Raw genomic sequence first — 22,437 nt, forward strand, 5'->3', positions numbered from 1 at the left:
ACTAGTTTCTTTAACCTGGAGGCTCCTTCTGCCTTGAGAAAGGGGGAAGAGACTGATGTGCTGCTTCACTGGAGTTCAGTCAGAAGCCCTGAACGGTTATTCTTCTGACTGAAAACACCTCCAAGAGGTTTTCTGCAGAGCGGGAGGGGAAAACTCAAAGCATACTGCTACTTAAAGATGGTGACATATCGCAATGTTGATAGAAATTAGAAGTGCACAGGCAATTCCTCATTCAGATGTTGGGGAGGTACAGGCATTTACGTGGTCATTTTAGAGCGGAATTAGGATTTATTCGGATTTAAAGAGGAATAAAAAGTCCCATGTAAGCGCAGGGACGAGTGCATTTATTTCCAGAACTATCTTTTGCAGTGATTTTTTTTTTTTAGTAGTATTTGCTTGGAGTTTATTTTTTTTTTAAATCCCACTATTCATAACTAATTTATTTATTTATATGCTGTCACTAATTCAAATACCTTTTAAGTAAATTGGGCACAATGGGGAGAAAAAGCTGTTAAACTATTATGATGAAAACTATAACATTTCACTTATTATTACAGATCCGGTGTGATTACTATATTTTTTTTTTCCTTGCAGTAACTCATCCATCCAGTGTCCTCTCGTCACGGACCCTGAAAGGAGCCTGAATTTGTGGCTGGGAGGAGGAGAGCAGACACACAGGTGATGCTTAATTGCAGCCTGCGATGACAGATAACAGCGGCGTGACCTTTACGGGGTCCCGTCTAAAGCAGGCCTCCGTTTAACCAGCCTGTTAATTCCCACAGTATCTGTCCGGCTCCATTCACTCCCAGGCTTCAGTACACTCAGAGGCCATTACCGGCCCATTAGGCTGCGCTTCACCTCGCCGCCGTACGGCCGCTTCTTTCACAGCTTTTGTTCCAAAGCGTTTTTCCTCTTTGTTTGTCCACTGCTTCTCAGACGGCAGAGAACGAGAGAGACACATTTTAAAGGAGGGGAAAGAGAGAAGAAGCTGGCGGGTTATTGATGGCGGCTGGCCGGTGTTGGGTGCGTGCGGCTGTCCAGAGGCAGGAGGGAGGCTTGGAGTCGATGTCCCCCGGGGTCTTCTTTGTCTGGGGATCATTCCTGAGGGAGCTGGCTTCACTCTGCTGGCTCGTGAAGATAAGCACTCTCTCCACACGCTGAGAGAGCACGATAAGGGGATTGCTTCACTAAACTATAGAAGAGAGGGGGGGAAAAAAGAAGTCCCACCACTGGAGCTGCTAAAATGAGAGACGTTATCAGCAGAGCTGGGAAAGACCCCCAATCCCACTCCTCCAACCATAAATCACAATTTGTTTTTGGCACGACTGAGCATGCTCAGAGCGGAGGAACACCAAAGCAAAACGTGCGTGCAGTTATAATTATGTTTAATCAGATTTTGCAGGAAAACCCTGGTCACTCCTCCTCGGAAGCCGTGTACGAACACATAATGAACTGATTAACACAGCATAAGACGGATGTAAGCAGATTTAAATATTAAGTGTTTTTTATTATGACACACTCATAACAATATGATACAGCCATTTATCACGTTTATGTGTCTGATTAACAGGCAGAGATTCAGAACAGTTTTTCAATTTAATCAACACTGAACACTTTAAAACATGGGTAGCTAAATGTAGACTCTCAAAAAGTGGGAACGATTAAAAACATTAAAATACCTGAAGTGCAGGAATATTCAAATGCAAAGTAAAAGACTTGCGTAAAGCTGAAAATGTTTTCTAATGGAGTCAAAACTCGACTCTCAGGATTAATTAAAGGGTTGAGATCTTTTCTTTCATGGCTACAACAAGCGGAGCCTCGTCTGTCCGTCACTTCTGCCGGGAATCTTCTCGTAGCTCAGCCCTCGTCTCTTCAGCGGCGTCAGCACTTCAACACAAACAGCAAACAAAAATCTCAATCAGCACAGCTTAATAGAGTTGACCTCTAATTCTCTTTACAGTCATTTGACAGAAGAAAAGTCCAAATGAGTGTTTCTCTTCTCTATTTGATGGAGTTTTTGTTTTGATGGCAACATGTGTGTCGCTGATGCTGTTCACCTGATCCAAACAGGCCGGCCTCCTCACCGCTCCTCTTCCTCTCCCGTCCCGCCCAGCGTCTGGAACCATAGCTTTCACCCCGGTCCCACGTCAGGTTAGATGGAAGCCCCAGGCCGCCGGTGACGGGACGGAGCTGGAGGTCGCTGTAGACGACGGGGAACGTGGCTGTGTGGGAGCTTTCTGGCGGCTGCAGGGCGGGGCTGCAGCTCAATGTGGGCTCCAGCATGAAAGGGCTTCCTGGGTTCTGGAGGGAGTGTGTGTGTTCATCGTTCAGTCGTTCAGCAACGCCCCCCGCTGCTCCAGCTCGGCTCGTCCACACAGGAAGCTTCTCCTCCTCCTTCTGGCTCCACGGATCGCCGCTGGTCCAGCTGCCAAAGGAACAACTCAGAAAGTCTACAGTGAAATCTGAGCCGCCGTCCCGTTCTGCAGAGTCCGGCTTGCTGAAGCCGCCCTGTGTGTCTCTGGCTCCAAACAACAAGCTGCCGGGGCCGTCGGTCCAGAGCCGGTCCGCCTGCCAAGGCCCCGGGTGCTCGCTGGTTTGACTCCACAGGCTGAGCTCTGGGCTGGACTCAGACTGGATCGGGTCTGCAGGGGGCGGGTACCGGGCAGTGAGGTCTGTGAACAGCTGGAACCAGGAAAAGAAGAAACTAAAAAGATCTCCGACTGGCTGAGACTTGTTTCTGATGGTAAGTCGTAGAGGATTTGGACTTTACTTTTGTGATTGCCTATAATTCAGTATTATAAGTTAAAAGCTCTATAAAAATATTGCGGTCAGTGAAATAAGTAACCATGTTTCTGAATTTGAAACGGAAAAATGTAATGTTGCACATTTAAACATTAACTGTACGACTCAATTGTAAAATGATTAATTAGATACAGTACAATTTACTCTATTGAATATTTAGCACAGCGCCATGCTCTCATCCATCAGCTTATAAATATAAAATATAGAAATACACATACATACATATATAAAAAACCATCCGTGTCACACTTTGGTTTGCCAATAATCCAAAAAACGTTTGTGTAAAAATGGAGCATGATTGTGTTTAACATGGTAGTTTTTCTGTGATTAACTGAGATGCGTTCAAGTCTGAGCCCTATTAAATGTTTAGTGCCACCTTAAATCATTGACTGTTTTCACATACATGAATATTTACATTCATTAAAACAGTTTAGAACCAGCAGGCTGTGAATCACCTTGAGCACCTTGTGGGACACCTCGGGGAGCAGCTCCTTCAGCTGGGGCAGAGGGGCCACCAGGAGCCACCGGAGGGACGGCGCTCTGCTCAGCATCAGCTGAGCGACCAGAGGGTTGATCGATGGGAACTGACACAGGCGCACTTCATCCTGAAGACACAAAACCATGTGGAACATGGATGTAGTCAGCATGTAGCCAACTTTTAACTATGTCAAAAGTATGTTTCATACAAATTGCAGTGTCACTGAAATTAATAAAAGCTAAAACTATTGATAGAAAAATGGCATTAAATTAATAGTAAACTAATTACATGAGGCATAAATTAAAAATGCTCATGCTGCCATTTTTTGATTATCCTACATATGTGCAGCTACAGGCTTTTTACAGCTTCTTCTTTTGTATTTTCTTGTCTACATCAGAGTTTTGGGACGTCCAGGTCACCTGTGAAGGCACCACAGTCAGCCAGTCTCTGCCCAGGAAGCTCAGAGCGTCCCTGTCGCTGCACATCAGGCAGGTGAAACAGATCTGGCTGATCCACTTGGCCAAATCCAACATGTCTGACACTATCAGCACCTGGAAGACATCATTTATTAATTTATTATTTGGTTATTTGAAACATTTATTCATAAGAGGTTTTCAAAGTGTGAGAGGTTGAGCACAGACTCAGAGTTAAACATGCACAATGTAAGAATGCACGGGGGACAATGAGGTTCAGTTATTAAAAGAAATTTATTGGTGTTTTGAATCTGATCTAATTGTTTTAAAACTGGAAAGCTTCTTAGAGGTTCTGCTCCACAAATGCAATGTCAGAAATCTGCAGAAATCTTCATTTTTTAATATTCAATTAATCTTGGTGGGTTTTGAGATCCATAGACAATTTTAATTAATTCAGAAAATCTTGCCAGGAACATAACTGAGCAAGTTTAGCATTGTAACAAAACTAGACTTGATGTTATCGAGAGAGACAGAAACTGATGAGCAGGAACATTCAGAACAAAGTGTTGTTTGCTACCTTCACGTCCAGATCAAACTCCGATTTCATATTGAAGACGACCAGGGACGAATAAAGCAGCGCCAGGTTGGTGGAGGCTTCGCTGGAAAATCTGCTGCCGTACACACAGAAGGTCATGGTGAGTGTTTGTGTGCATTGCTTGAAAGAGCCAAATCAAATACCTTTTCAGTTTGTTTAGTTTTTGGATGTGTGTTTGTTGCTGGTGTGTGAGTGTGAGTGTAATGTCTGTAATGTGTGGACGTGGACACAGACCCTCGTCCCTGGCCACCGGAGCAGTGCAGGAGGAACCAGCAGCAGCTGTACTGCAGAGAGAGAGCGATGAGCCTCATCACCAGACTCTCACTGACCTGCTCCCGACACAGTTCTTCCTGCTCCTAAACACACACACACTGAATTCAGCTGAACTTCACCCACACTCTAGGGACCTCTTTTTTTTTTAATCCAAGAGTAAGACAAGGTTTTAGCGGTGTGTGTGTGTCTGCTACCTGAATGACGATGGCTGTGTTTTCATCCACAGTGATCACGGTGTAGTTCTGGGTTCCTCCCAGGTTCTGCAGGGTGGGGCTGTAACTCCTCTCCAACACGGTAATGTTGAAGCTGAAACAGACAAACACAACTTACACTATCCTGATTTTAATCAGCAGCTTATTGATAACAATAAAACAATAAAGACGAGTCCATCTCTCACGACTGCAGAGTTTACCTCAGTTTAATATTAACTGACATGTTACAATATCTATTAATGAGTTCAGAGTTTCTTTACATGATGCTGGTTGAGCACGGCTGAACACAGCTGATGCAGAATATGAGTTATTTTCATTAAATTAAGAACCAAACTGATATTTTCTGTAGGTAAATGAAACGAAGTCTTAAATGAAGCCGGCTTTCTCCAAGTGTGGATGATTGGAATCTCTCACTCTGACTCCAGAGAATGTAAAAGCATCGGACAGTTGAGGAGCTGCTCCGTCACAAGCAGCACGTAGGGAACGTTATCCTGCAGACGCCAGCTGGTGTCCTGATCCTCTGTGGGAGGGAAACACACACACACACACACACTCAGAAATGACCCTGGGAGTGATTTGGGAGTTGTGGAAGCTGACCGGTGTTGGAGACGTTGGTGTTGAAGGTGAGGTGGCCGATGCTCCTCTCCCTGCACACTGCGGCCCATGGGGAGTGGCCCGGGTGGTCGAACTCCACCAGCAGGGAGAAGCAGCTCCAGGGGAAGTCCGGGCCGATGTGCTGCTCACACACAACCACACACATACAGGCCTGCACGCTGGTGAAGCAGAGTGGGAGTGTTAGAACAAGAATCAAATGTCCCCTTCAGCACAGTGTTTCCCCCTGTTCACCAGTATGACCTGACTGCTGTATGTTTTATATTCATGCCAAATATAAACAAGACTAACACAAAGTTTGCTTTGGATTCAGTAGAAATGTGTTGCAATGTGAATGACTGAATGACTGAGGAGCTGAAAACAGCAGAGAGTCACCTGCTGACCACGCTGGCACCATTCAGCTTTTTCATGTCTGCTGTGGGATGAACAGCAGCGACAGCAGCGCCTGAATCAAACATACACAAGCTGAATCACAGCTGCACAGTTTCTTCATTTTTGTATTATTGTTATTACTGACTGAGGCAGAGCTCTGTTTTGGTCTATTGCAATGATTTGCTATACTGCAAATTTGCAATTTGATGTCTACAAACATCACAGTTTTATCAAATCTTAACAGTATTTTCAGAGGTTTACAAATTCTTTCCAAATTACAGTATTTTCATCCAAATGAAAAAATTACATGAAGTGTCATCATGTTGCAGTGGATGTCATCACAAACTGGACAAATTCTCTTATCTGCCACCAAAATAACCACAGAAACCCAAATCCTATAGCTCTCTTGCGATTTAAGGCATTGTGTGATTATGATTTTCATAACTGTGATTTGCATAAAAGTGAAGCATGCAGTGATCCTCTGAGAGCAACAGCATTTGAGTTTTTAATTTAGTTTGCACAAGAAACAAATGTGTGCCTGGACTACATAGTTTCCACCCTGCAAACCACAGCAGTCCATTAAGGCACCAAAAGGAAACAGAAGAGCTTAGGGTTTCTTTCCCCTGCTTTATTTTGTATGAGTATGTTTGAGGCCATTTAAATTAAAAACTAGCATTTTTCCCCATTTGTTTTAATTTTTGTACTAAAATTCCAATTAAGTTGCACTAAGTTACAGTTTCTGGCAAACTGGGGCATTTTTGACGACGATGAATCAAAAGAAGGCTCGGCTGTCGGCTACATGTGAGGACAACGACAACAACAAAACCACTTGCTCACCAGTAGCTTGTTTCAAGCTGGCGACCACAGTGGAGCTGCTGTCTTCAGAGTCAGCTGATATTATGACAAGAATCTACACAAAGACAAGCCAATCAGGGTCTTTAACAAGAGTTTCACCAGTGAAAATAACATCTCAATTAAATAAAGCTTCAAAAACGTAATCTGCACAGACATGAAAGACTAACTCTCCCTGTGATGCTGTGTCCGGCGTTGCTGCTGTGCAGCCGCTCAGCCAGCAGCCGCTGCAGCTCCTGCAGTTTGAAGTTGGGCTCCTGGTTCATCTGGCTGAGGTAGAGGATGGTCTGCAGCCTCTTGAGCAGCTGCTGCACACTTTCCTCTGCACATGCCTTCACTGCCCTGCTCAGGTACTCTGCAGTGCACAGGGACAAATAGGATGGTTAAGGCTGCTACTGAGCCTCTATAACCAAACCTCAGGCTCATCTATTCTGACGAGGCGTCCTGTTATATCTTATACAGATCAGGGTGGACAGTTCATACTGACCCACTGCGGTTCCCAGGTCACACTTGAGCAGCAGCTCCTTGAACGTCACCAGAACGTGAATCAGAGTCGCCTGCTTGAGAAGCAGCTCCTGATCTGCGAGCAGCACGGTGTCACTTCACAACTTTCAAACAAACCAACTGTAACGAGGCATGGCTGTCTCATTTAAAATGACCTTTGGCATCTCTGGCGGGCTCTGCGCTGGGAGCAGGAGTCCTGTGGAGCGCTCGCTCCTGCTGTTTGAGGAGGAAGTGAGTCTGGTCCGGAGCCAGGCGGCTGAAGTCTCCCCACAGCAGGACGTTGAGTCCAAGCTGTCGGGCAGAGCTCAGACAGGGCAGGGCGAATTCCAGGAGCTCTCGGTAGGCCCGCCTTTGACTGTCTGCAGGAGAGCGCAGCCACGTCGGACAACAACGTTAAGTTACACTGTCTCTGCAGACTCACCTTAAACTATCAGTGCATGAAGATCTAAATGGAACAGTAGGTAAATAAACATTAGATAACTACATCCTCTCCAAGTATGACTGTAGTTGTTTTAAAGTGGTTTAGAAACAAAGTTGGGTTCAGCAGCACGTTGTGCTGAATGTGTCCCACCTGTGGCTTCAACCTGCACCACCGTGCTGTCAGGTCTCTTCTGAGGGTCCGACTGAACGGCGGGACGGCCCAGGACTTTGCTGGTCCACTGAGGCGGATTCTGCTCTCTGGTGGCTCTTCCTGATACGATGGTGTGCATGTGGCCCGGCGTGTCCTCTGAGGGGGGCGTCTGCTCCACAGGCCCCACCCCTGCTGTCGGTACAAGCGTGACATGATGCTGTCTGACGTTTTTCACCATTTTCAGGAATAAAACAACGATCGAGAGTCTCCATCAAGGAGAATGTTTGCTCGCTTTGACTGCTGCTGCAGTTTCTAGAAACTCCCTCCTGTATCAGTAAATATGAGTGAAACTTTATGAGCCGTCTGCCCGTTCAGGAGGAGTGTCATCCAGGGAGTACCTGCGGCGCTGGCTGAGCTCTGACGAGTTGCAGGAACTGAGACGACCGGCTGGAATCTGAGCGTCATGAAGGTGGAAAGAGGGTCGTGGTCCGTCTCTGCTGGACGCCTGCTGAACGGTGTTCCTCTGGCGTTATCAGAGACATCCGTCCTGATTGACCTGGCAGGCACAGAGAGGCGGGAGCTCCGCTCTCTCCTCCCATCGTCTCCACCTCTGCTGGTGACGGGTGCCGGAGTAGAAGACCTGAGAGCCGCGACTGGAAATGTCTCCTGTGAAATGCTGGAGGCGGCCGCAGCCGCAGGCGTTACTTCTTTGTTTGTGTTGAAAGTGTTCACGTGAGAGGAGTTCCACTCTCTTTGTAAATGAGTTTTGTCTGAAGGATGCAGTTGCACGGAGAAATTTGGAACCAGAGAGAAAACAGAGAAAAGAGTTCAGATGTGCGCCTGAGAGATCCACAGCAGCAGTTCAACTTTTAATTTAAAATCAATCTATCACACATATCCATGCACCATATAGACATTAGAGCCCCTTTTTTTCTTCTCATGGTTTTAATTATAATAGTCATTCTGTTTGATCTGTTTTTTCTCCATTATTGACAGTTGCAAACATTTTTGTCTTTTTTTTATGCTTTCCAGCTGCTTTGCCTTCTAAGATTTTAATGGTTTTAATGGTAATTTTAGCTCTTTCAGCCATGAGAATCTTTTGTCAAATAAGGCATGTATGCAAATAAGATTTAAAAAAAAAAGCTAATAAGAGAACAAATTCACAGATAATTGTAGAAAAGCTTCAGGGAACCAATACGGAAAAACCATAATAGCCACATGTGGCTTTAGAGCTGCAGCCTCCTGCTTTGGGGTGTATTCAGATCAAAAGGTTACAAACTTTAACAATTATAGAAAAGGCACTGTGATGAGAAAAACCTCTTAAACCCCTAATCTCACGTATCATCAGCTCCCAAGCACACAGCCAGATTCTTCTTTACCAGAGTCTCAGTATGATCATACTACACCTACCCTCCACATGTGCTAGACAGACTTTTCTGAAGACCTCCACCCTTTCTTCCCTCCCAGGGTTCGACTCCGACCTCATGCTCTCCATTAACAGACGAGCGCAGCCCAAATCCTTCTGCAGGACTCCCGTCTCCGTCTGGTGGTCTCCAGTGTGTGTGATGCTGTGTTTCTTCAACTGAAAAGCCTTCGAAACTTCACACAGGGGCTGGATGTCGACTGCTGGTTCACAGATTTCAGGCTCTGTGAGAAAAAAGCAGAATTTATTGGAATTTAAAACTGAACTAAACACACACAATGTGAAGAATTAAAGCTACTTCCTCAGATATAAAACTAAAAATCTCAGCTTCAATCAGTGAAATCGGTGTGTCTTGCACCATTTAATGACAAAATACAGATGGAGAAGCAACAAGGCATTTATTGCATTTTATGTTCAGGAGTGTGATGGACACTGTAATGATGCTTTTTGCGAAAGTAGAAACACTCAATTTTTGTGCTGACAACAACTCAAAACTAAATTTAAATGTTCAAATCGACAGAACACTTTGACTGTTACTGGTAAGAAAAAAAAAGCCTATTTATCAGAACTTTTCTCGAGAGTGTACATCAACATCTAGATCTCCACATTCATTGTGTTTAAATCTGCTTCTGAAGTCCGAGTCAATCAGAACAGCTGTATCTGATAGAACTTGCCAATGAAGATATCAGGGTTCCTACATGTTTGCCATTTCAAAATTCCATACTTTTTCCATACCCAAATTTCCAGAGTTCTCGCCAAGAACATCAAATAATTTGTGACATTTTAGTAAGCATAGTGCTCCGCGGAAGGAGATACCGGCGCACAGCGGCTGAGTCTATGGCTGCTACTGCTGTGCTCCGGTATATCCTTCCATGGAGCACCGCGCATGCGCAGGTCTGTGTATCAAAACATTATTTTAATGGATTGAAAAGAAAACACGTCTTTTAAAATGTTTTATAACCATTCGGATTTACTTCACGTGCTAATACGCCATCCCCTGGACCATTGGAAGGAGAATTTTGTCCACTTTCGTCAGTCCGGTTCTGATTCCTATTGACTTCCAGCAATTGAGCTAAGCTAACTACGATGCTAACAGCTGAGAACCAGCCACAAAGACACAAAAAAGGTATTTATGAGCTTGTCTAACTTTGTCAATGATAGGGAAAGGGCGTGGGTCCAAAATCTTTGGAGTAGTCATTTAAGGGGGCATTTATCCAGTAGCTTTGTCACAGCTGTGACAAGGAACTCCTTGGTTTCCATCCTGAGCTGTGTTTCTTCCCCATCATGTGGCTCAGCACCGCCGCCTCCCCCATGTTGGTGATGTTGAAGGACTTTATGCAAAGTCTGCATTTTGCTTTTCTTGTCTGCCCGGAATCCTTTGCCAAGCAGCCTATGTATTTGGGATTTTTTAGCCACTCCTCTGTAGGGCTGGGCACCATTAGATATTTTTCGGGTACAAGTACTTTTTCAATACCTCATGTATGGTACCAGTTCCTGAATGGTACTTTTTTCGGTACCTGCCTTTACGGCGCACAGACGACACCATGACTGCATTTGCACTTCATGCCACTTGGTGTGCTGTTTGCATGTTCAACCTTATTTTACACAGACACCACAGAGGAAGAAGGGCTGCAGGCTCTCTGTGAGGCTCTCTCTGCATGTTGTTAGAAAGAGTGTGAGCCGGTAAGACGTGGTAACATGTTCAATGATGGATGCACCATTTTTTTTCAGTAAAAGAGAAGAACTGAACCATCGTTTCCGCGCATGTTTATTGACCACACAGCCACTTTAAGAACCGAAACTGATACCAGTACGCACGTCTCTTGTTCGGTACCAGTATATACCGGAGTTTTCCGGTCGGTACCACTGAGGTACCGTTAAACGGTACCCAGCCCTACTCCTCTGAAAATTTACATCTTCCCATTTTAGCTCACTCATGAGCAGTAACTTGTTCACCTGCCCTATTTCTTCTTCTGTTGGTTTTGCTTGGTGGTTGGCATCCATAGATATCCTATAAGAAGTAGATGTCTTGAGGCCTCAGTATGCTTCCCCGTTGCAGCGACGTCGTTCCTACGCCGGCAACTGAACATATCTTGCTTCAGCGTCAATTGAACGCGCTCCTCTGCAGTTTCACCGCCAAGCCGCTAGGCAGTCACAACAACAATGTGGCTTCCGTAGCTCCGGCTTTTACCTAGACATAGATCTATAGACATAGATATCTAGACACACGTGCACTGACTGAACATATATCTGCATATATGACATATCTGGTGACACCGGGCTGTGGTGAGGAGAGGCTGAGCGGACCATGATGAAATATTGGTGAAACTAATGAGCTTTTGGACGATTAAAGCCGTTTTAGGAGCGGCTATACACATAGCCCGGTCTGCTAACAGTGCTAACACTGCTAACAGTATAGGATGTACAGGATGTGCGCCGCTCAATTTTGAATCTACACTTCTCCCGAAGCACTGTTCGGATCAGAAAAGCATACGGGGAGAGTTCTACTTCATTCTATAAACAACACGAAAGCGGACCAATCACAGCCCTTGACGTTAACGTCACCACTCGTCGCCTCGACACGAAGTCAGGATTTTTGGCAGGTGCGCGTCAAGCCTTAGCGTAGGGCCAACATAGGGCGCGTCGCAGACGTTGTAGGAACGATGTCGCGGTGACGGGGAAGAATACTGAGGCCTTCAAGGCGGAGTCAACAACATCGTTCACTGGCAGCCATCTTTGGACAGCACTCCGGGGTGCTCTGTGTAATCTAAGGGAAGGTGAGTGATTTACACTAAAATACTCGAAATTCTTAACGGATTTACAGACGGTTTGATTTATTACAAACGTTATGTTGCTATGATTCAGATTAAATGTTAAAATCACAACTTTTCTTTTTGCATGCAGTTAAATATCTACTTGTCTGATGTTTATAACAAACCACGTGATTTGAAAATCGAGCGAAAATTGAGCAATCAACAGCTATTTCAAAGTTGACGCTCAATTGACATTAAAGGGCAACTCCGGTTTTTTGATACTTGGACCTTATTTATAGGTGTGTGCATGCTCATATACTCACTCAGACAAACATCGTGCAGCTCAGAGTCCTTCAGAAGTTATTTAGATCCAGCCGATGTAGCGGGGCCATGGCAAGGGAGCTTCAGCGCGGGACATAATCTCTGCAAAATCATTCAATTTGGCTATATTTTTTCATCCATCGCCAGTGTTATAAAGTCAGCTCGTCTACCGTCTTCAGGTGGGTCAGCTGACAGTTTTCGCTTACTTAGCCACAATTAGCTTGGATGGGAACGTTGGAGCTCCTCTCCCCAGCAGAAAGGCACCGAGTCGGCCTTGCTGTCACGGCGCCCGGGTGTCTGACTTGCCGGGAGGCTGCATAAAGTCAGCTCGTCTACCACCACGGTCGGACAGCCAGGGGTGGCCTGGGCGTGGGTCCAGTCGTCCGCCTGTGGAGCCCGACCGGGCCTGGAGGCTGAGCCGCTGGGTCAGGGGAACCGTCCACCACGGCGGCGGCGCTGGGCGCCGTGCAGCGTGGGGGGGCCCATGGCGGCCCCGGGTTGCCTTTCGATCCGGGGTTGGATGCTAAAAGCTCTGCTCTGCTCTGATAGGATCTGTTACGCTTCGCTCTTCTCCGACACCGTGCTAACTTAGCCACAATTAGCTCGAATGCTGGAGCCTCTCCCGTCCGCCGAGCCGCAGCCAGCACACAGTGCTCCTCGCCCGGCTTGGAGACCTCCAGAGACTCTCGGTGAGGAGAGACTTCCAGGAGCGCCCCGCAGCCCGCACGCAGTGTGCCTCCACTGGGCTAACTTAGCCACAATTAGCTCGGATGGGAACGTCACGGAGCTGCTCTCCCAAGAGAGGCACTTTGAGTCGGTCTCGGCTGTCACGGCACCCGGGTGTCTGACTCGCCGGGAGGCTGCAGCCCCCCGCCCGGCACGGCAGCGACTCAGAGTGCCTCTCTGCTGGGGAGAGGAGCTCCAACGTTCCCATCTGAGCTAATTGTTGCTAAGTAAGCGAAAACTGTCAGCTGAACCACCTGAAGACGGTAGACGAGCTGACTTTATAACACTGGCGATGGATGAAGAAATATAGCCGAAATGAGCGATTCTGCAGAGATTATGTCCCGCGCTGAAGCTCCCTTGCCATGGCCCACGCTAAATCGGTTGGATCTAAATAACTTCTGGAGGACTCCGAGCTGCACGATGTTTGTCTGAGTGAGTATATGAGCATGCACACACCTATAAATAAGGTGCAGGTGTCAAAAAACCGGAGTTGCCCTTTAATGTGATGAGTGAGTGAGCGGCCCTGTCCCAAGATGGCCGCCATGTGACGACGCTAGTCCCCACTGGGTTACAATGGGCATGAGCCATCTGAGTTTGTATATACTGTATATATCTATGTTGGCATCCAGTTTACAGGTGCATTGCTGCTAGCCTGCCACCTACCGGACCGGAGTGCAATGGCAGCTGAGAAATCTGCCCAAACGTTTTCCAGGACCGTAACCGTCTGTGTGCTCTCACACAAACATTTTTAGCTGCTACCAACAGATCGATGCATTTCCCTTTTTTCTATATTCCTTTTCTTTCTTTCTTTTTTTGTTTTTTTCTTTTGTTTTTTTAGAAAATATAACAATGATAGAAGTCTTGGAAACATGAATATTTTTCCATACAATAGTTTAAATTTTCCATACTTTTCCAGATCTGGAAAATTATAAAATCAAATTCCATACTTTTCCATACTTTCCATACTGTGTAGGAACCCTGAGATATGGAAGGTGTTTTAAACACAGGTCACTCAGTGACATCTAGTGGTCTGAAAATCTCACAGCAGGTTTTGAAGATGCCCTGATTTAGACTCCACATCTTGAATTCAATTAATAGATTTCAAAGCACGTACAACAGTATCCTCACTGGATGTAAGGATTTAAAGCACAAGATTCTTTCTAAATATTTCTAGAATCTTCTGACTTTTGTAAATCCTTCAAACTCTTATCTATCTGCAGGTCGTTCACGCGGCTGAGCAAAACGCTTCCTGTTCATTGAAGAGCAAATCGATGGTTGTGTGTGAAAGTGGTGTCGTGCCCCTTTAGTTACCTGCTAAGAGAATGCACACCATGAAGTTTGGGTGTTTCTCAGCTTTCCAGAGCGCCGTCTGCATCTCCTCCTGAGTTCTCGCTGACACCAAAGATCTGCGTGACAGGCGAGAGCTTTTAAACACACAGAAACATCATTTCATTCATTGTTTTCTATAAATATAATACATCAAGGATTTATGCTTAATTTGTGTAAGTTTGACTGCCACAGAGTGAGCATGTATTTCCACTCACAGTGGAGAAAAAGGAGGCAGCTCTTCTTTCTGGAGCTCAGAGGTGGACATACAGACGTGGTGTCGATTCTTCTTAGAAGTCGGGCTGAACGTAACGTCCAGCTCCATCTCAGGAAGAAGCACCAGGCGCTCTCCAAGACGCAAGGAAAATGTTTGACTCACGAAAATTACATTTAAATTTAGTCTTTTTTCATGAAAGATGTGTAACATGTACCTGCCAGATCTGCCGGGTCTTTCTTCACCTTGCATACTTCACTTGCCTCTCCTGCTGTCCTGTACGGTGAAATCCACTCCACCGATGCATTTGGAAAACAAGCTAAAGAAAACGCAAACACAACTGATATTAGTTTTTGTTTCCTTGCAGGAGTTCTGAGTGTTTTCCTGTCATGTCTTCACCTTGACGAAGCTCCAGCAGAACTGGACACGACTCATTCAGCACTTCAGGTGAGACATTTATGTGATCAGAGACCCTTGAAGGGCTGAAACAGTTTTCTGGGTTCACCTGAACAGTTTCCAAGATGTCAGGGAGCAGCAGCGACTACAGAGGAAGGTCATAAAAACAATCAGCGTCAACAAGATTAGACAATCTGACATGATTAAGCTTTACTCACTTCTTTATTGACGAGCGATTCTTTGTGGAACTCTTCATGAATATGAGCACAGGTCTCCACATCAGTGCTGTCCACATGTGGAGGTTTCTCATACAACTCACAGCGCTGGAAACAGCTGGAACACATGATGGACATGAAGGTTACGTGGAAGGTTACAGAAATAGGAAAGGTGTGAGAAGTCAGGAAAAGGCAGACTCAGATCTGATGGAAACACCTGAACACAGCGTCTTCAGAGATGGAGTCTCCTGTTGAGCCGAGCAGAGGGTCGGCCACAAGCAGGACGCTCAGTCGGGACAGTTTAGCTTTCAGTGTTGGTAAATGTCTCCGAAACTGTAGCAGGTAGTCGACAGTCAAGACCTCCTCTGGTAAGAAAAGATCTTTAACACATGGGGAGAACGTTTATAAAGCAAAGCCAGCTTTCTCTGCATAACCTGAAGCTAATAATGGTTTCCAACAGGCCAAGTATGAGTTACCTTCACCATTATTTTCAGATGTCCACTTGGAAAAAGACTCCTGCCATGGTTCAGAAGTACGAGATATTTCAAAAAGATACTCATCAAGGTCTGAATCCACCAGTGAGTCAGGATTAGAGCTGGGTATCATCTCCATTTCATCCATCGCAATAAATCTGAAGCATTCAAAGTGTTTATTAAAACTCTCCACAAATGATAAACAGTGTGATTTTTTTTTTTTTTTCAAAATAACAAAACCTTTCAGGTGAGACAACTGGCTGTTTTCTTTCTTCCAAATCCTCAAATGGAGGGCTGCCGAGTGAAAGCTTGCTGGTAGACATCACTTGTTCTAACCAAAGAAGGACACACTTTAGACTTCAATGCAGACATTACTCATTATCCTTCTAACTCCATCAGTATTGAACAGCAACATGTTAAAATTGCGATGATTCACCTGTGTTTCCTGTGTTCTGTTGTCTTTCCCATTGAAATACCTCTAAAGTAATGGTGGGTTTCATGTAATAATATTGAAAAACATTAAATCCCCAAATCCTATTTAAAACCAGTTGTTTGTACGTTGGTTTAGTGGTCATGTTATTGGTCTCTCTGCAGTAAATGGATAAGTTTGCTGTCTGATTTTTGTTTGCTGCTCTCTTTTTCTATCTTACTATCCAATGACACATGCAAGGATAAAGCCACAGACGAGTCTGAATCTGCAGAGATTTCTCATTCGAAAAATTCCTTCCCATTCTGCTCCTCGCTCATGTGGGACTGATTTTGAATTTTAGTTTAGGGGTCACATGCAGTCCAATTAAAACTTTGCCTGGGTCAAACAGATAAAATTATCACAATCTATACATAATGACAACTTGATCTTTTCTTGTGCAAAGAAAAAAAAAAGTCCTTTATTGATCTCCTGGGGGAAAATTACTTGTCTGGTGCATTTTATCTCGTGTGTGGGCTACAAAATGTCAGTCAGCCCTCACAACCATGAACAGCAGTAACTGACATTAATTTCTGGTTATACGGTGGGCTGATTTTTGTCCTCGGGCCTTATGTTTGACAGCCATACCTCTGGTCCATGGTCTCCTGTAGGTGTCCTCCTGCAGCTTCCCACTGTCCGGGTACAGATCGTCTGAGCCTGGGAGGTAAGGGGTGGGCAGCCCCAGCAGGCCCGCCATCCCATTCGGCCTGGTGCTGCTCTGGTGTACAAACAGACGCAAAAGGAGACAGTTTAATGAGACGTAGTCAAGTTTAAAACGAGGGTTTTGTGAAAATACCTCGAAGACATAAGCTTCATAAGCTTCAAATCTCCCAGCAGGGAACAGTACAGACGAGGGAGAGCGGTCCTCCTCACACCTGGTAAACCACACATACACACCAATAACAAGTTGAAAATGAATTTTAAAGACACTTTCACAGGATATATCCTCAAATCATTAATTTGACAACATATTTAAAAATCTATGTATCTTAAGCCGAAACGCTGCACCGTTAGCGTGTTCAGCTAGCTAACAGCAGCTCACGAAGTTAGCTAAATTAAGAAAATAAAGCTATTAAACAACGTATAACTCTGCAGTGAAACACCAGAGGGTAAAGTTAGAACACATGCAAGCTTGAAAAATCATATTATATTGTTTATATATTCTACTTACATGACTGTGTTGTATTTTTAATGACGGTCCTGCGATTTGTGGCAGCGTCAGCTGACTGTGGGGCTTCAGAGCAGAATTGCCAGATCTGGAAACAATTATACATTTATGTACTGTACATTTATTTTTGTGTGCAGTAAATTGACAGTAACAACAAAATAACTGTGAATACATTTTTTTAACTGAATTTTTTTTAAAAAGCAGCTTTTTTTCTCTGGCTTTAAAAAGAAAAAAAATTGATAAAAATATTTTTAAAATACTTGTTGTGTGCCCCTCCAATGACGACTCTGTGGATCAAACAAATGTGGGTCTCAGACTGGGATTAAAAAGCTCCATTGCTTTTTCTTTCATCGTCATGCCGAATTTTATAACACTGAAGGGGATTAAATTCATATTTATAGATTCTGAATTGATTGCCATAGTCTATTAGTTGTCTCACAACTGTAGAAGTGTTATGTAATTCATCATCATTACATAAATAGCAGTAATCCACTTAGAGATTAAATTTGGATGTGATAAATTCATGAGAGGGATATATTTCATTTGTAGTTTTGAAATGGACTTCCTTATGATTAGGAGGAAAGGGAAACAAGAAGTTCAGATATAGTTATTTATTTTTGAAATGGGTGTTTTTTTTTTGTTTTATCCAGCATGGTCAATCCAATCTGTGACATATACTGAAGGTCTCTCTCTCACTTTTCAGGTTCCAATCTTTAGTTTTGTCTCAGCACTGCTTGTTATCCACTCAAGCAACTGGCAGCCTGTCATGGAGCTGTTTGAACAACTTGCTGTTGCAGAACTTGAGGCCATCTCGTCTCTCAACAAGCGTTTGCTCTCCGAGTTTTTATTAAAAAGTTTTTCTCAACCACCATCCACTTTTTCTGCTCGTTTTTTACTTTCCTAATTCCTGCTTCTTGCACACATCTGTCACTGGGGAGCGTGTACACAGAACATATATGCGAGTATATCACCATCCGCTGCCTTCCACTGTTTATATTAAGCACAAGCAGATTATCGATCAGGGTAGACTGCCTCTCACGATCCAGTCCAATCGGATCCACTCAGGTGTTTATATGACACATTTACAATCCGTTAGACCTTACAATCTGATTATAAGGAGGATTTCTGGATCTATGTAAATAGGTCTAATGAGCAGAGAACAACATGCCCCGAAAACAAGTTTGTGTGTTTGTGAGGTTTTGGCTTGATTTTAACACCAAAGAGTGGCCAAACAGAGAATTTCCATGTATTCTGCAAACTTTTGGTTGACCCAACCAAAGCTCACTCCAAGATATTTTGAAAAGTTGGCAACCTTGCTTTATCTGTTACTCAAACCGTAGAGGTACAATGTAAATCAATGTCCCCAACTTCAGAATCAACAGGCTGAGTTGAGAACAAAGACTTTCAAGCAAAAGTGAAGACATTAAAAATGAGTTAATTGTGTAGTTTGCATTTTCTAAATGTGCGTGCAAAACTTTTCTGGGTATTCCAGTTTACTCCCCGAGTCCAAGAATATTTAAAATAAAACATGTGAAGTTGTATTTGTTTCTCCTGTGTTGGGTGTGTGAGCTGTTGCTACAATGACCAGAAGAGCCAATGCCACAGCAGTAAAAAGCAACAACCTAAGAGCATAGTCAGAAGAATGGAATCCATCAGGGGTTGCCATCTCCATACTTGAATGAAATCAACTACAGCTTGGACTCAAGAAGGTGACTGCATTTTATTTGAAGGATTTTCTTTCACTGTGCAGTCGAAGATGTACTTTGGGACATTGGCCTGAAATGACAAGAACACAGTGCCATAAATCATGAGCTGCCTAACACAGGAGGCAGTTGAGCATGAAGCATCAATTATTGCAAGAACAGATTACCTTTCTTCTTGGCTTTAAAGCGTGATAAAACCAGCATCACTCCAGCAGCTCTGAGCCCAAGGGCAGAATAGAAAGGTATTTCCAAGGGCCTGAGTGGTCAACAGGATATGGTGGTACCTGGGCCTTACCCTTAGGAGGAAACGGGGGTACAGGGCCCTGAGGCCTGTGAGGGAACAGGGGTACCTCACCCTGATAGATACCTTTCTGGGAATGAAGCTTAGGCAGCTGCTGTGACCATGGTGTTTGCTGGAACGGAGACTGAATCTGGTTTTGGTACTTGGAACGTGGTGTTTGAAGTTGACCCCCAGAGGATGACACCTGAGGATTGGATTGAGGTTTGCCAACCTGTTGGGATCGAGGCATCTGGAGCTGAGACTGCGACAGGAGCTGCATGGGTAGAGCCTGGGGTTGTACCAGAGAACGAGGCTGTTGCTGGAGCTCAGGTGAGTGCTGGGAGCGTTGCACCTGTGACCGATGCTGGATCCGTGGCAGCTGGGGCAGGGACTGAGACCGAGACTTGGGCACCAGGGGCTGGGACTGAGACTGAGACCGAGACCTGGGCACCAGGGGTTCAGACTGGGACTGAGACCGAGACCTGGGCACCAGGGGTTCAGACTGGGACTGAGACCGAGACCTGGGCACCAGGGGCTCGGACTGAGACCGAGACCTGGGCACCAGGGGCTCGGACTGAGACCGAGACCTGGGCACCAGGGGCTCGGACTGAGACCGAGACCTGGGCACCAGGGGCTCGGACTGAGACCGAGACCTGGGCACCAGGGGCTGGGACTGGGACTGAGACAGAGACCGAGGCATCAGGGGTTCGGACTGGGACTGAGACCGAGACCGAGGCATCAGGAGTTCGGACTGGGACCGAGACCGAGGCATCAGGGGTTCGGACTGGGACCGGGACCGAGACCGAGGCATCAGGGGTTCGGACTGGGACCGAGACCGAGGCATCAGGGGTTCGGACTGGGACCGAGACCGAGGCATCAGGGGTTCGGACTGGGACTGAGAGCGAGACCGAGGCATCAGGGGTTCGGACTGGGACTGAGAGCGAGACCGAGGCATCAGGGGTTCGGACTGGGACTGAGAGCGAGACCGAGGCATCAGGGGTTCGGACTGGGACTGAGAGCGAGACCGAGGCATCAGGGGTTCGGACTGGGACTGAGAGCGAGACCGAGGCATCAGGGGTTCGGACTGGGACTGAGATCGAGACCTGGGCACTAGGGGTTCGGACTGGGACTGAGATCGAGACCTGGGCACTAGGGGTTCGGACTGGGACTGAGACCGAGACCTGGGCACTAGGGGTTCGGACTGGGACTGAGACCGAGACCTGGGCACTAGGGGTTCGGACTGGGACCGAGACCGAGACCTGGGCACTAGGGGTTCGGACTGGGACTGAGACCGAGACCGAGGCATCAGGGGTCTGGACTGAGACCGAGACTGAGGCATCAGGGGTTCGGACAGGGACTGAGACATCAGGGGTTCGGACTGGGACTGAGACATCAGGGGTTCGGACTGGGACTGAGACATCAGGGGTTCGGACTGGGACTGAGACCGAGGCGTCAAGGCTTGGGACTGGGACTGAGCGCGCGGCATCTGGGGCACAGGCTGGGACTGAGGTTGTGCTTTGCTCAAGGGCTGAGAACGTAGTACCCGAGGTTGCGGCTGTGACACACGTTGAGATCGTGGGAACTGGGAACTGAACTGTGAGACCCACTGAAGTTGACCATTAGGAAGATTTTCAAAATCCTCCATGACACCATCAAAGTCGCCATCAGAAGCTGAAAAACAAAACTATTTTACTGAAACCCTAAAAAAAGAGACAACCAAAATCTGTTCATAACAGACTTACATTTGAGTTTTGCTTGAAGATCTCCAACAAAGAGCAGTAATGGCAGCAGAGAGCTAGGAAAATCAGGTAGAGAATTCAATTTAGTCATCCCAAATGAAGCCAACCTTTCAATGGCACAAAGACAACATTTTTAGCAGTACCATAAAAGAAACCTCATGACTTCAACTGGAAATGTGGCCAAACGCAAAGTGAAAAGTCTCTGCCTTCTTCTGATCCAACAGCTTTTCCTCAGTGATGAAATGGCAGCTCAGATGCAGGTGCTACTCATTTAAACTTCCCTTGACAGCCAATCAAAGCTGTTGCCTTCTAACTGACTGACAGAAAACAGGTGGAGTCAGGTGCTCGTTTGTGGGAGGGTTTGAGTTTTTTATTCATTTTTTTCAAAGGCAAGGAACAGGATTTTTATTTATTTATTACTCTATTTGTTTCATCTGTATTGGAGCTGTTTTCAAGATTTGCACAATGTAGTGGCCATTCTGTGCATTAACTGACTAACTGGATTTTACTGATAGGAGAAGGAAGAGTCTGAAAGACTAAAAACTTTCCCTAGGTGTTGTTCATCCAGCTGGTATGTGTATTCCTATTGGCTGAGGAACGTATGCTCTGTCCCACCTCTGCTCCATATATAGCAGCCACAAACAGGACATCAGAGAATTTCAGGACAACTTCAAGAAAGCTCAAATTGGATTTCTTCCTCCTGGATTAATACTGCAAGTTTTTGGAGGGATTGTAAAAATGCATAAACACGTGCTTTTGTTTGGACATTTCTATACATGCTGAAGAATTGCATATATGTAAACAAATTAATCAGTGTAACTTTTCCCATTATATTTTAACAATCCACTTTCAGCACCAAACACCGATTGGTGTCTGGTCTGATGAGAAGACAGTATTCATGAAATACTGAATTAGATTGGCTGGGTCTTTGGTTTGTGAGTGGGCTGCATGGTGGTGCAGTGGTGAAGTGTATGGTTTTCCTCCCATAGTCCAAAAACACGCATATGAGGTGACTTTCTGACCCTAAATTGCTTCTATGTGCGTGTGTGCCCAGGATGTGTTCTGTCCTGGCCATAGTCAGCTAGGATTGGTTTCAGCACTTATTTCTACCTTGAATATTTCTTTTGTCCTCCATTATGCACAGTAGACTAAAAGGCTGAAGATAAAACATCTTCTTCCTTTGTTATTCTTACTTTTATCCAAAATATTACAGCTTGCAGTGTAGTTAAATACATTTTGTTTCTTTCTTGCAGGGCTCCCAGTCAAAAACTTGAATGACTTCTGTTAAAAAGAAATGAAGAAGCAGCATTGATTGTGCTTGGATGTGGAGAATGTGCTTTGTGGTGAGTGCAGTTACAAAAGTAAACCTTTAGATGGTGCTCAGTCAACACAAGGGAAAAGTGCTGGTTCAGACTCCAAATCCAGAAGTCAACGTTCGAGGAATTAAATGGTATGAACTTGAAATAATATAAAATTGATAGAGAATTAAAGTAGACATTACTAAACGCAAAACTTTAGCTATTTTTTAAGTAAAAGTAATTTTACACAAA

The 22,437-nt window shown here is 45.2% G+C and overlaps 1 protein-coding gene across 1 annotated transcript; it reads right to left on the bottom strand.

The window, feature by feature from the left end:
• Positions 1-1,801: 1,801 nt before the first annotated feature.
• shoc1 (shortage in chiasmata 1) lies at positions 1,802-20,634 on the bottom strand. Its single transcript, XM_030104284.1, has 29 exons — positions 19,153-20,634; positions 18,928-18,941; positions 16,794-16,872; positions 16,586-16,715; positions 15,772-15,862; positions 15,535-15,689; positions 15,276-15,438; positions 15,062-15,176; positions 14,847-14,988; positions 14,665-14,766; positions 14,452-14,581; positions 14,219-14,313; positions 9,095-9,331; positions 8,083-8,454; positions 7,685-7,876; positions 7,289-7,472; positions 7,097-7,209; positions 6,780-6,964; positions 6,595-6,667; positions 5,761-5,830; positions 5,371-5,546; positions 5,188-5,293; positions 4,756-4,867; positions 4,523-4,644; positions 4,271-4,361; positions 3,700-3,831; positions 3,258-3,407; positions 2,058-2,682; positions 1,802-1,887 (listed from the first exon to the last, which is right to left on the bottom strand). Exons 1-29 carry the CDS (start codon positions 20,632-20,634, stop codon positions 1,802-1,804), a joined length of 5,724 nt encoding a protein of 1,907 aa, XP_029960144.1.
• Between the last annotated feature and the right edge of the window lie 1,803 nt (positions 20,635-22,437).

Source organism: Salarias fasciatus, chromosome 12 (assembly GCF_902148845.1).
Source record: "Salarias fasciatus chromosome 12, fSalaFa1.1, whole genome shotgun sequence".
Lineage (NCBI taxonomy): Eukaryota > Metazoa > Chordata > Actinopteri > Blenniiformes > Blenniidae > Salarias > Salarias fasciatus.

Bases quoted from the DNA above. Each gene is read 5' to 3' on its own strand.
- shoc1 (XM_030104284.1), bottom strand. From the start codon at position 20,634: ATGCCGCGCGCTCAGTCCCAGTCCCAAGCCTTGACGCCTCGGTCTCAG. The intron at 14,767-14,846 runs GTGAAGACATGA...CGTTTTCTTTAG, and splicing joins TCTGCTGGAGCTTCGTCAAG to CTTGTTTTCCAAATGCATCG. The intron at 7,473-7,684 runs GTGGGACACATT...GCTCTCCTGCAG, and splicing joins GGTGCAGGTTGAAGCCACAG to ACAGTCAAAGGCGGGCCTAC.